General features: G+C 48.8%; 1 protein-coding gene across 1 annotated transcript in view; it reads right to left on the reverse strand.

Moving 5' to 3' along the window:
* LOC122923183 (DNA repair protein RAD50-like) overlaps positions 1 to 13,309 on the reverse strand; it is a gene marked incomplete at its 5' end in the record, with an annotated part of 164,550 nt that overhangs the window by 76,902 nt on the left and 74,339 nt on the right. The window contains one exon of the mRNA XM_044273917.1: positions 6,876 to 7,100. Coding sequence (XP_044129852.1) covers positions 6,876 to 7,100 — 225 coding nt within the window. The remainder of the gene's footprint in view (positions 1 to 6,875; positions 7,101 to 13,309) is intronic.

The following is a 13,309-nucleotide window of genomic DNA, read 5'->3' on the forward strand; positions in this document are numbered from 1 at the left end:
GTAACAAATGCCCTGTGAAATCCTAAAGGTGCTCTTTGGAATGTGGGACCCTTTGCCCACCTAGGCTGCAAAAAAGTGTCACACATGTGGTATCGCCGTACTCAGAAGAAGTAGGGCAATGTGTTTTGGGGTGTCTTTTTACATATACCCATGCTGGGTGAGAGAAATATCTCGGCAAAAGACAACTTTTCCCTTTTTTTTTTTTATACAAAGTTGGCATTTGACCAAGATATTTATCTCACCCAGCATGGGTATATGTAAAATGACACCCCAAAACACATTTCCCAACCTCTCCTGAGTACGGCGATACCACATGTGTGACAGTTTTTTGCAACCTAGATGCGCAAAGGGGCCCAAATTCCTTTTAGGAGGGCATTTTTAGACATTTGGATCCCAGACTTCTTTTCATGCTTTAGGGCCCCTAAAATGCCAAGGCAGCATAAATACCCCACATGTGACCCCATTTTGGAAAGAAGACCCCCCAAGGTATTCAATGAAGGGCATGGCGAGTTCATAGAAAAATACATTTTGGGGCACAAGTTAGTGGAAATTATTTTTTTTTTCTCTCACAAAGTCTCCCTTTCCGCTAACTTAGGACAAAAAATATGCCCCTCAGCAAATACCTTGGGGTGTCTTCTTTCCAAAATGGGGTCATTTGTAGGGTGTTTGTACTGCCCTGGCATTTGAGGGTCTCCGCAATCATATGTATGGACAATCATTACATGTATGGCCAACACTCCCCTAAGCATAGGGCAGGGTGGTCAGGGCAGTCAGGACACAAATTCCACTCCTGCTACAGACACGACATCTTTTTCGGGGCGACGGTTGGGTTGAGGTACCAGCAATGACATTGGGGAAATGTCGCTCGTGTAGACGGCTCACTACACTGGTGGTTGGGGCCACGGAACCTCCTAGATACAGGAGGTTCTCGCTGATCTCTTCCTGAAATTTGAGGAAGGATCCTGTGCTCCAAGCCTTACTGTAGAGAACAAAACTATTGTACATAGCCAATTGAATCAAATATACAGACACCTTCTTATACCACCGTCTGGTGTGTCGGGAAACTAAAAAAGGAGCCAACATCTGGTCATTGAAGTCCACCCCTCCCATGAGCAAATTATAGTCGTGGACACAGAGGGGCTTTTCAATGACACTGGTTGTCGTTCAATTTGGATTGTCGTGTCTGCGTGAATGGAGGAGAGCATGTAAACCTCACGCTTGTCTCTCCATTTCACCGCGAGCAGTTCTTCATTACACAAGGCAGCCCTCTCCCCCCTTGCAAGACGGGTGGTAACGAGCCGTTGGAGGAAGCCCCGGCGACTAGGTCGCGCAGTGCCATAGCAGCCAATCTGTTCTAGGAACAAATGCCTGAAGAGGGGCACACTTGTGCAGAAATTGTCCACATAAAGATGGTACCCCTTGCCAAATAAGGGTGACACCAAGTCCTAGACTGTCTTCCCACTGCTCTCCAGGTAGTCAGGGCAACCGACCGGCTCCAGGGTCTGATCTTTACCCTCATAGATCCGAAATTTGTGGGTATAGCCTGTGGCCCTTTCACAGAGCTTATACAATTTGATCCCATACCGGGCACGCTTGCTTGGGATGTATTGTTTGAAGCCAAGCTGCCCGGTAAAATGTATAAGGGACTCGTCTACGCAGATGTTTTGCTCAGGGGTATACAAATCTGCAAATTTGTTGTTGAAGTGGTCTATGAGGGGCCGAATTTTGTGGAGCCGGTCAAAAGCTGGGTGGCCTCTGGGACGGGAGGTGGTGTTGTCGCTAAAGTGCAGGAAACGTAGGATGGCCTCAAATCGTGCCCTGGACATGGCAGCAGAGAACATGGGCATGTGATGAATTGGGTTCGTGGACCAATATGACCGCAATTCTTGCTTTTTGCTTAGACCCATGTTGAGGAGAAGGCCCAGAATTTTTTTCAATTCGGAAACTTGGACGAGTTTCGCCTGGAAAGGCTGGGCATAATAGCTTCCCCGGGGTTGGCGGCTGTAAATTGAGTGGCATACCGATTTGTTTCTGCCACGACTATGTCCAAGAGCTCCACAGTCAAGAACAGCTCAAAAAATCCCAGTGCCGAACCGATCTGAGCTGTCTCAACCCAAACTCCAGACTGGGCGCGGAAAGGGGGAACTAATGGTGCGGCTGAAGTTTGGGACTGCCAATCAGGGTTTGCCAGCACCTAAGGGACTCTAGGGGCTCTACGGGCCTGTCTGTGCAGTGGCTGCGACGGGGTAACTATTGCACGTGCCACCGTACCAGCTTCAACTGCCCTTCTGGTGCTCGCCACTTCATCATGTTGTACGGCAGTGCTGGTACTAGGTCCAGGGTGGGCTGCGCTGCTGGTGTATGCCTCACTACGTAATCCGACAGCGCCCGCACCACTCTGCTGCTCTTCAAGCGGATCCTGCGCAACCTGTGGTGTAGCAACACGGGGCCGGGTACGCCTGGTGGTATCAGGGACCGCAACCTCCTCGTCCAAACTTTGGGTCAGACTGCCACTGCTTTCTACAGGTTCATATTCTGACCCGCTGGATTCATCAGATGAGGGTTTCCATTCCTCATCCGACTGGGTCAGAAGCCTGTAGGCCTCTTCAGAAGAATACCTCTTGTTTGACATTTGGACTACTAAACTTATTCCCTGAGACTACCCAAGAAAAAAAGCAAGCCTGTCTTACAAATGGGAGGCTAGCGAAGTACCGGAGGCCGCTGCGATTGATAAAAAATATCAAAACTGATTTTTTTTATCGCTGCAGCTTTTGTAAAGTGATTGTGCAGTGATCAAAAAATATATATATTTTTTTGTCACTGCGGCGGGGCGGGCGTGGGTGAACGCACGTGTGGGCGACCGATCAGGCCTGATCGGGCAAACACTGCGTTTTTGGTGGAGGGCGAACTAAGGTGACACTAATACTATTATAGATCTGACTGTGATCAGTTTTGATAACTTACAGTTTAGGGTGCATATTACTTTTTGATCGCTTGGTATTACACTTTTTGTGATGTAAGGTGACAAAAAATTGCTTTTTTTTTTTTACGGTGTTCACCTGGTTAGGTCATGTTATATTTTAATAGACCTTGTTGTTATGGACACGGCGATACCTAATTAGTCAATTTTTTTTCACTTTTAACACAATAAAAGCATTTTTGAAACAAAAAAAAAAATCATGCATTAGGGTCTCCATATTCTGAAAGCCATATTTTTTTTATTTTTGCCCGATTGTTTTATATAGGGGCTCATTTTTGAGGGGTGAGGTGACGGTTTCAGTGGTACTTTTTTGGGGGGCATACGCCTTTTTGATTGCTTGGCGTTGCACTTTTTGTGATGTAAGGTGACAAAAAAATGACTGTTTTAGAACAAAAATGTTATTTTTTCAACGTCGTTCAGGGTTAATCATGCAATAGTTTTATAGAGCCGGGCATTACGGACACGGCAATACCCAATATGTTTTATTTTTAGACAAGTTTTTTTTACTTAAAACTTTAAAACTTAAAGCTTGTATGCTGACAGCCTGCCTGTGAGACCCAGCCTAAGGGCTGGATCTCACAGGCTTCTCATTGGCTTGCCTTCTCTGCCATTGGGTCACTGCAGCGCAGGGACCTGATGGAGATGCGGATGGAACCCGTATGTTCTGCAATCCCTCTGTATGCCGCGGTCAGCTTTGACCGCGGCGTACAAGGGGCTAATACGCCGGCATCTGCGTTTTCACCGATGCCGGTGTATGCAGCAGGGGCCCAGCTGTCAGTGACTGTTGACTCCATGCCGCTGATCAGGCGAGCGCAGTGATAAATGTAACAATAGGTACAACATCAATGAAACATTACATGAATGGAAACATGGTAATATATGGTGAATGCTAAAGCAGAGACAAAACACATGTTAGAAACTATTAACTGGAGAATATGGTTAATTAACCACCTCAGCCCCCCTAGCTTAAACCCCCTTAATGACCAGACCACTTTTTACAATTCAGCACTACACTATTTTTACGGTTTATTGCTCGGTCATATAACTTACCACCCAAATGAATTTTACCTATTTTTCTTCTCACTAATAGAGCTTTCATTTGGTTGCATTTCATTGCTGCTAACATTTTTCCTTTTTTTGATATTATTCAAAATTGACTGAAATTTTTGCAAAAAAATAAGATTTTTCACTTTCTGTTGTAAAATTTTTCAAATAAAACTACATTTTTATATACATTTTACTCTAAATGTATTGTTCTACATGTCTTTGATAAAAAAAAATGCAATAAGTGTATATTTATTGGTTTGGGTAAAAGTTATAGCGTTTACAAACTATGGTGCAAAAGAATTAATTTACGCACTTTGACTTTCTGAGCACCTGTCATGTTTCCTGAGGTTCTACAATGCCCAGACAGTAGAAACACCCCACAAATGACCCCATTTCGGAAAGTAGACAACCTAAGGTATTCGCTGATGGGCATAGTGAGTTCATGGAAGTTTTTATTTTTTTGTCACAAGTTAGCGGAAAATGTTTTTTTTTTTTTTTTTCTTACAAAGTCTCATATTCCACTAACTTGTGCCAAAAAATATAATTTTACATGAACTCGCCATACCCCTCACGGAATACTTTGGGGTGTCTTCTTTCCAAAATGGGGTTACATGTGGGGCATTTATACTGCCCTTGCATTTTAGGGGCCCTAAAGCATAAGAAGTAGTTTGGAATCCAAATGTGTAAAAATGCCCTGTGAAATCCTAAAAGTACTCATTGTAATTTGGGCCCCTTTGCGAACCTAGGCTGCAAAAAAGTGTCACACGTGGTATCGCCATACTCAGAAGAAGTAGGGCAATGTGTTTTTTGGGGTATTTTTAAATATACCCATGCTGGGTGAGATAAATATATCTCTGTAAAAGACAATTTTTCCCATTTTTTTTTACAAAGTTGTCATTTTACAGAGCTATTTATCTCACCCAGTATGGATATATGTAAAAATACACCCCAAAACACATTGCCCTACTTCTCCTGAGTACGGCGATACCACGTGTGACATTTTTTTGCAGCCTAGGTGCATAAAGGGGCCCATGTGGGGTATTTATACTGCCCTGGCATTTTAGGGGCCCTAAAGCATGAGAAGTCTGGAATCCAAATGTCTAAAAATGCCCTCCTAAAAGGTACTCATTGGAATTTGGGCCCCTTTGCTCACCTAGGCTGCAAAAAAGTGTCACACATGTGGTATCACCGTATTCAGAAGAAGTAGGGCAATGTGTTTTGGGGTGTATTTTTACATATACCCATACTGTGTGTGAGAGATATCTATTTTTTTATACAAAGTTGTCAATTTACTGAGATATTTCTCTCACCCAGCATGGGTATATGTAAAAATACACCCCAAAACACATTGCCCTACTTCTCCTGAGTATGGAGATACCACATGTGACACTTTTTTGCAGGCAAGATGCGCAAAGGGGCCCAAATTCCAATGAGTACCTTTAGGATTTCACAGGGCATTTTTACGCATTTGGATTCCGTGAGGGGTATGGTGAGTTCATGTAAGATTTTATTTTTGGTCACAAGTTAGTGGAATATGAGACTTTGTAAGAAAAAAATAATAATAATCTATTTCCGCTAACTAGTGCCAAAAAAAAAAATCTATGAACTCGCCATGCCCCTCAAAAGTGATCTTTATAGCGCCGCAGCGATTTTACGGTGTTTTTGCAGTGATCAGAAAAACAAAATTCTGTCACTGCGGTGGGGTGGACTGAACGCAAGTGTGCGCACAAGATCAGGCCTGATCGGGCGAACACTGAGTTTTTTGTAGAGCCTTTAGAACATGTCCTATTCTTGTCCGCAATTTCGGATAAAAAAAAGGCATTCTCTATATAGTTCTGGCAAAATGCGGAAAGCACATTGCCGGTGTCCGTGTTTTGCGGATCCGCAAAACACATACGGACGTCTGAATGGAGCCCTACAGGGGGGTGATCAGGGAGTCTATATGGGGTGATCAAGGGTTAATAAGTAACGGGGGGGGGGGGGGGTGTAGTGTAGTGATTGGTGCTACTTACAGAGCTGCCTGTGTCCTCTGGTGGACGATCCAAGCAAAAGGGACCACCAGAGAACCAGGTATATTAGACGCTGCTAACAAAACAGCGTCTAATATACCTTTTTGGGGTTTATAAAAAAAAAATCGCATCTACAGCCTGCCAGCGAATGATCGCTGCTGGCAGGCTGTAGATCAACTTGTCAGCTTAGCGTTGCTGTGAACGTGCGCATGCTCTCGCGAGATGACGCACCGATGCGTCTAGGAGGAATAACCCGGCCGCCCGCAGGACACATCCCTGCGTTAGGCGGTCGGGAGATGGTTAAAGTGTGCCTGTAATTTGGGAAACCTTTTCATATGTCATGACGACATATCTGATGTTATCCGATGTTTAGATCATTTGGAGTCCGATTATTGAAACCCCTGCCGATAGCTAGAGCGAGGAGAGACGAGCGCTCTCTCTCCTCTCTGCAGGATAAGGACTCAATATATAGTCTATGTGTCAATATCGAGTCTGTCTACTGCAGCAACGGGAGAGAGTACGTTATGCGAGTGATTCTGTCTCCTCATTCTTGCAATTGTCATGGGGTCTTGGCCCTCAGAACCCCACTCATCAAAACTTTTGATATGTCACTATGACAGGAAAAGTTTTCTAAAATTACAGTACCATTTTAAAATTTACATCTTTAATATGTTCTGGCAGATCTGTCTTACACTAGAGTCATAGGTACAGTACATTGCAAATTTACAGACAGTTGACAACCCTGGCTGGAATGTAGAACGTCTGTTGCATCACAACCATGTTGTGATTTCTACATAATTGCAGTATAACAATCTCAAAGGGTAAACTGAACTACTCACTGATCTAATGTCTTGTAATAGATATCCAGGTCTTTATTGGCCAGCTCTGTAGTCCTCATAACAATCATCATCTCTCTATGCTTTTCTTCTGCATCTTTGTACTGTGGTTCACGCAGTTCCTTCTTAAAACGCATTATTTCATCTTCATACCCCTTCTGTCGGCCAAGGGCCAGGCTATGGCTTGTTTTCAGTGTTTCGATTTTGTTTTCCAGCTCTTGATATTCACTTAAATGTAAATTAACAAGCATTTAACATTAACTACAGTGGTGACCAGCAAAGGGAGTTGAAAGGTAACACTTATGGAGACTTCCACGAAAGTATTTCATAGAATATATATTGTACCCTCTAGATTTATCTACCCAACAGTCTCCCCTTTATGTTTTAGAGGCTGCCAAGAGAATGCTAATACTCTTTACAGTTAGGTGGACCTGCCCTATAGTTTGGCAGTTTTGGACTAATATTCCTTTATCAGAATTTGTTTACCTATTAGGTCTTAAACCTCCAGCATTTACCAATGCAGCACATAAGCTTTTACAATATATCGTGAGGGCTGCAAGAATACATGTTGCTTCCAGATGGAGATCCTCCTCTTTACCAATCTCAGCAGTTATCCAGAAGATCAACTGAATTCTACTTTATGAGAAACAATGCAACCCTTTCTGATTCTAGAGAACAGGCTGGCCTTTATTCATCTTACTTCTTGAAGCCAGGCCAGTTAGGCCTAAACCTTTCATTTACCCTGTATCCCTCTTGTCTTTCGTTCCTTCTTTGTGATGGCTCTACCCGGTCCACAGCTGGGGGGTTCTTATCCAATTTGGGGGCAAAATCCCTTCTCCAATTTGAGTTTCTGATGGGATACCCAAAAGGCACCACCCCCATTTATCCCTGACTTGTGAGTGCTCATGACTTACTCTTTCTAACTGATTGATCTATGCCCTGATTTTAGGCTCATGAGCGGATGTGCAAATAACTTCTTGCACTTATTAGGATTAATATACAATTTTCTTTCTATATATGCCATTTTAATGGGCTCTCTTTATTTTATGAACTGACACTTATTTCCTTCCCTATATAGTGTATATCATCCAGTTAAATTAAGTAATGATTTTGTCAATGCTTTATTTTACTGTTTGTATACATATTTGGAAAAACTTAAAAGAAAGAACGGAAAGTATATTAATGCATACTCTGTACCTATTAGCAATTACATCAATAAATACTTTTCTCGCCCAATTTCCTTGGGGGACACAGAAGACCTTGGGTATAGCTCAACTCTATAGGAGGCGTGACACTAAGTGAGAACTGTTAAGCCCCTCCTCCACAGCTATACCCTCAGCCTGGAGAGAGAGACTGCCAGTTTTTTGCTTAGTGTCCAAGGAGGCAAGACACTCCCTGCTCTGCAGGGCTGTTTTTCTCCTGTTTGGTTTTTAGTTTTGATTTTTGCTTTTGTCTTTTCTTTTTCTTCAGATCATCAGGGACAACAGAGACACACTAGACCTCTCTGCTTCTCCCGGGGTTGAGCTGCGCCAGTGCCGGTCACCCGCACTGCTGCCTCCCCCACAGAAGGCAAGGTGGACCAGGGCAGCCCAGCTCCCCTGCATCCCGCACGCCAAGTCCCTCTTCCAGCGTCCTGCCACTACGGTGCCAGTAGCTGAAGGGGCGACCCTGCTGGAACGGACCGAGGGTGAAGACGGCTGTGGTAAGAGAGAGGCTTCTCCAGCCCTACGTTCCCCTCATTCCCTCCCCGGTCTCCTGCGTGCTGGACCCCCATACTGGTCCCTGCTGGACCTAGGCTGGCCCCTGAGGTGTCGTTGGTGAACAGCCATTTTTCTGGCTCCAGGGCTGTCTCTCATATCCAGCTGTTGCCCAATAGTCATATAGCCCCACACCACCACCATACTGGTGACCGCGGGGCGACAATACACTGCCCTTCCATAGGACATTGCACAGGGGTGAGCATGGGATTGCTGTGGAGGAATTCTGCTTTAGGGCCGCTCCTAGCTGCCCTAAAGGGGTTATACCGGCCCTCCCCCTTACCGGTCGCAGATTCAGTACAGGGGGCCCGCGCTGGCTGCCCTGTCCCTCCTCTACGGGCGCCTGGTCCGTTAGAGCAGGGGGTGCAGTGCTGGACTTCAGGGTCCCCCCCCGCCCTCCTTACCGGTGTCTAGGGCCAGGGGCCCGCTCCAGACGCTGCCGGACGCAAGGCCCTCACGGCCTGCATGTACTGAGCGCGATGCTCCAGCAGGCCCCGGCTGACTGTTGAGGCTTCCGGTCGGCCTGGTGCCGCAAACTTTTGAATCCGGCCCTTTGTCTCTGCCGGCCCGCGGGGTGTGCACCCGCGGCCGTTAGTACATGTGTCAGCCCGGCTCCCTCCAGGTCCGGTCGGCCGGGCGCCGCAAAAATCTAGGCCCCGGCTTCACGGCCTACTAGGCCGCAAACTTCCAGCCTCGGTTGGAGGGGGCGGGAACTTCTCACGGCACGAATTCTTCCCGCCTGGAGGTCCCCGCCCCCAGGAGATCGCAGCGCCGCCCCCCAGGCCGGATTTTTGTTAACCTGTTGGGTACCGGCTCCCATCTAGAGGACACCCTCTATGTTCTGGGCCTGTACGAGACTGTGCCCCTGTATAGTGGCCCCTTTCTTGCCTCAGAGTGGCTGTGTTTAAAAAAAAAAAAAGGGGGGGCTTCCAGGGCGCAGTTAATAAATAACGGAATGGCTGCGCAGGACGCTGCAGCCTGATGCAGTAGTGCTGGCAGCACGCTATGCCCCCCTTCCGTAGGCGGCATGTTGCGCTCCTCGGCTGTGGACCCTTGCCATCTCCCGGGATACGGCGCTGGCCAAGTGTAGGCGCCCCTTCTATAGGCAGAACGTCACCTCTCCAGTTACAGGCTGGCCATGTGCATGACCCCCTTCTTTAGGTGGAGTGCTACATTCACCGGATCGGTGCTGACCATGTGCACGACCCCCCCTTCCATAGGCGTTCCGCTGCACTCTCACTGGATTTAATGCCGGACAGGTGCATGGCCCCCTTCTGGGGAGGAATAATTGCACTCTCACCGGATACGGTGCTGGCCATGTGCACAACCCCCCTCCTAGGGGAATGCGGCACTCTCACTGGATTCCTGCCGGACATGTGTGTAACCCCCTTCTATGGCGGTACGCTGCACGCTCACTGGGTTCGCTGTCGGCCATGGGTATGAAACCCTTCCATAGGCGGGACTCCGCACTCTCGCCGGATGCGATGCAGGCCATGTGCACGTCCCCCTTCCATAAGCGGAACACTGCACTCTCACTGGATTCACTGCCGGCCATGTGCACGTTCCCCTTCCATAAGCGGAACGCTGCACTCTCACTGGATTCGCTGCCGGCCTTGTCCATGACTCCCTTCCATAAGCGGTAGGCTGCACTCTCATTGGTTTCGCTGCCGGCCTTGAGCATGCCTCCTTCTCTCAGGCGGCATACATACTCTTACTGGCTGGGGTTGTTCTCTCGCGGTAGGTTGTCTGGCCACGTGCTTGCACTCTCACCGGATCCGCTGCCGGCTATATGCATGGCCCCCCTTCCTTGGGCGGTGTACCGCACTCTCGCTGGCTTTGCTGCCGGCGTGGGCATGCCTCCTCTCCTCAGGCGACATACATGCACCTTCACTGACTGTGTTTGTTCTTGCGCCAGTACGTTGCTGGCCATGTGCGTGGCCCCATCGGTGGCGGGGTGCTCGCGCTCTCCTGGGATGCGATGCTGGCCGTGTGCGGTTCATTGCCCTCTCACCGAATACGTTGCTGGCCAGAAGCATGGCCCTCTAAACATGGGTGCGCTGCTTGCACTCCCGTTGGAAACGGTGCTGGCCTTGTGCATGACCACTTCTCATTCCATTGGCGGTAATTTGCGCGCTCATGAGATTCACGGCTGTCCTTCTATATGCTGTACTGGACGTTCCCCTTTCATTGGTGAACTACTCGTTGCACTCTCACAAAATTCGGTGTTGGGTGGATTATTGCACAATCATTTAATGCTAGGATAATCCTGTGCATGCCCCCCCCCCCCTCCCCTTTCACTAGGTCCTTTTGGTGCGGGCCTTTGCACTCTTGCTGTCTGCAGAGTTTGCCAGGTACCTTTCTCCCCCCTTTTCTGGGCGGACTGCTTGCGTTCCATAGCATGCCTCCTGTACTAGTCTTGTGCATAACTCCCTTTCGGGTTGCATTTCCATGGATACTGTGGGACGCTGTGGCTGTGCGCTCTGTGCGTTGTTTGGGCCGTGTTTGCCTTCTCCTCCCGTGGGTGGGTTGGCCTTCTCGCTGCCTGCGGTTTGCTAGTACGTATGCCTCCCTTCCTCCTGCGACATACTTTTTTCTCTTGGGGTGAGGTTGCTTGTCGCTAGCTTTGCACTCTTCTCTGAAGAGGTAATTCTGTCCACCTGTATGAGCCTAAGGTGTTGTCCAACACACAACAAATGAATGCCCAATGTATTCACCGCTGTATACCTTGTATATATGTAGACAGGCTCTGCTGGCTCGCTACTGCACCGAGCTGGGTGGTACTCATTCTCTGGTGTGGTCCCTTTGTGACGGCACCAGCCGTGTTCGTTGGCCCTTCCACCTGGGGAGTGTTCGGGGTCCCTTGATGTGTACCCATTCGTCCTCCCGTGACATTGCTTCCCCGCGCAAGCCGTCAGGGTGGAGAGTGTTGTCTTTGGCGCCTTCTGCACTTCAGTCTGATCTGCTACCAGGAACAGACCTCTCCTCTCGGGTAGGTCACCCAACTTCTCTTGGGTGCTCATCTATCCAGGTCTGGGGGACCTCCACTTTGGGTTCTTCAGGGTATTCGCCTTCTGCGAGGCGATGTGCAGGTCGTCTCACAGAGTAGCAGGTATTCGGCTTTTGAACTGTCCTGTGGCTTCCTGTTTGCCATTCCTCCTTTCGGTTTGGAGGGTGTTATGCCGGCCTCTGTCTCGACTGCTTTTCCTCGCCAGCTCGGTTTATTGGCTTCCTCTCTGAGTTTGTCACTCCGATGTGGCTTCTGCACCGGCCAGGCCTCAGAGGCTGTTTCGTCATTGACCCCCCCCCCCCCGGGGGTGAGCATGGTTGTTTACTTGGATGGTTCCGGTGTTACTTGTGGTCTCGTACCATCTCCCTCGTTTTCGCTGGCAGTACTAGCTGTGTGCCTGTTTGCCGGGCCTATAGCGTTCTGTCCTCCCGCTGGGTGCAGATTGCCTTTCCATTCTGGGCATATGGTCCTGCTGGACTTACCTTCTCAGTAACTTGGGAGGACTACCCTTCGGTCACGATTGTCCTTGGATCTCCCTCACCAGGACTGTAGAACTCCTTCCTGTGGTGGCTACGTCGACTTGGACTTTGGCCTGTCTTGTCCTGGCATCTGTCGGCTGCTGGGCGGACCCTTCCGATTTCTTCCGTCTGTCCTTCTGCTCCCCCACTCCGGTTGGATACGGGACTATGTTGTTCGGGGGCCGACGAGACAGTTTTTTCCGACCCTTGTGCCGTGTTACTGGTCTGCGCCTGATCACATTGGGTTTTCTCCCGCTTGCCAGGCGATTCCTGTGAGCACGCTAGTGTTCGCTCCCGACTGTGCTTCGTCCAGGTTCGGTTGTCGGACTTTGGGGGAATGCCCCGCTTACCACAAAACCCAGGCAAGAACCCTCTTTGCTTTTCTCTCCCTTGGTTCTGTCTTTCTCTAGTCCGGCCTGACCCTGGGACTGGGACTCTGTTACTTGAAGTGTCAAGTGTCGGCGCTGTCCTTCCCCTTCCAGCGTTTTCTGGCCCTCCTGGGCCTGTCATGACCTTCTTCCACAGAGTGGCTCTTTGGTTCCTCTGTACCGTTCCCTGGTACCGCCCTGGGAGCTACACACTGAGCTCTTGGCGCTCCACTCTTTCCCTTGGTGCCATTGTAGAAGTTCTCCCTATTCCTTCTGTCCTGTACAGTTGTGTTTTCTGTTGCCATCATGTCTGACGGGTGCCTGATTGGCGGCCCTTCGTGTTCTGTGCCTTCTGTCCTTTTCCAGGACAGGGCTGTTTCTCCATCCTGTCCCTTCCTTCCTTCTGAGGGTGGTATCTGCCTTCTTATCTACGAGGCTTTGGTCATCCCCTTCCCGTCTCCGGGAACGGGCGCTTCACCGCTTGGAGGTTGTTTGGGTTTGCAGTTGTTACTTGGAGATCTCCGACTCTTTGTCGGTGTTCGGTCTCTTGTGTTTCCAGGAGGTCCGCGCAAAGGGTTGACGGCCTCCAGGGTGGCTTTCCTTCGCTCTCCGAGTGTCTATTGCTGTGGTTACTGCACCAAGGGCAGGGTTCTGCTTTTGGTGTCACCGTTCATTTCACCAGAGCGGTCGGTGCCTCCTGGGCCGGAGGCATAAGGCTTCGGCCATGCATTTGTGCAAGGCGGTCACTGGTCTTCCTTGCACACCTTACCGAGTTCTACAGGGTGCA

This window comes from Bufo gargarizans, unplaced genomic scaffold (genome assembly GCF_014858855.1).
Source record: "Bufo gargarizans isolate SCDJY-AF-19 unplaced genomic scaffold, ASM1485885v1 original_scaffold_1321_pilon, whole genome shotgun sequence".
Taxonomy (NCBI): domain Eukaryota; kingdom Metazoa; phylum Chordata; class Amphibia; order Anura; family Bufonidae; genus Bufo; species Bufo gargarizans.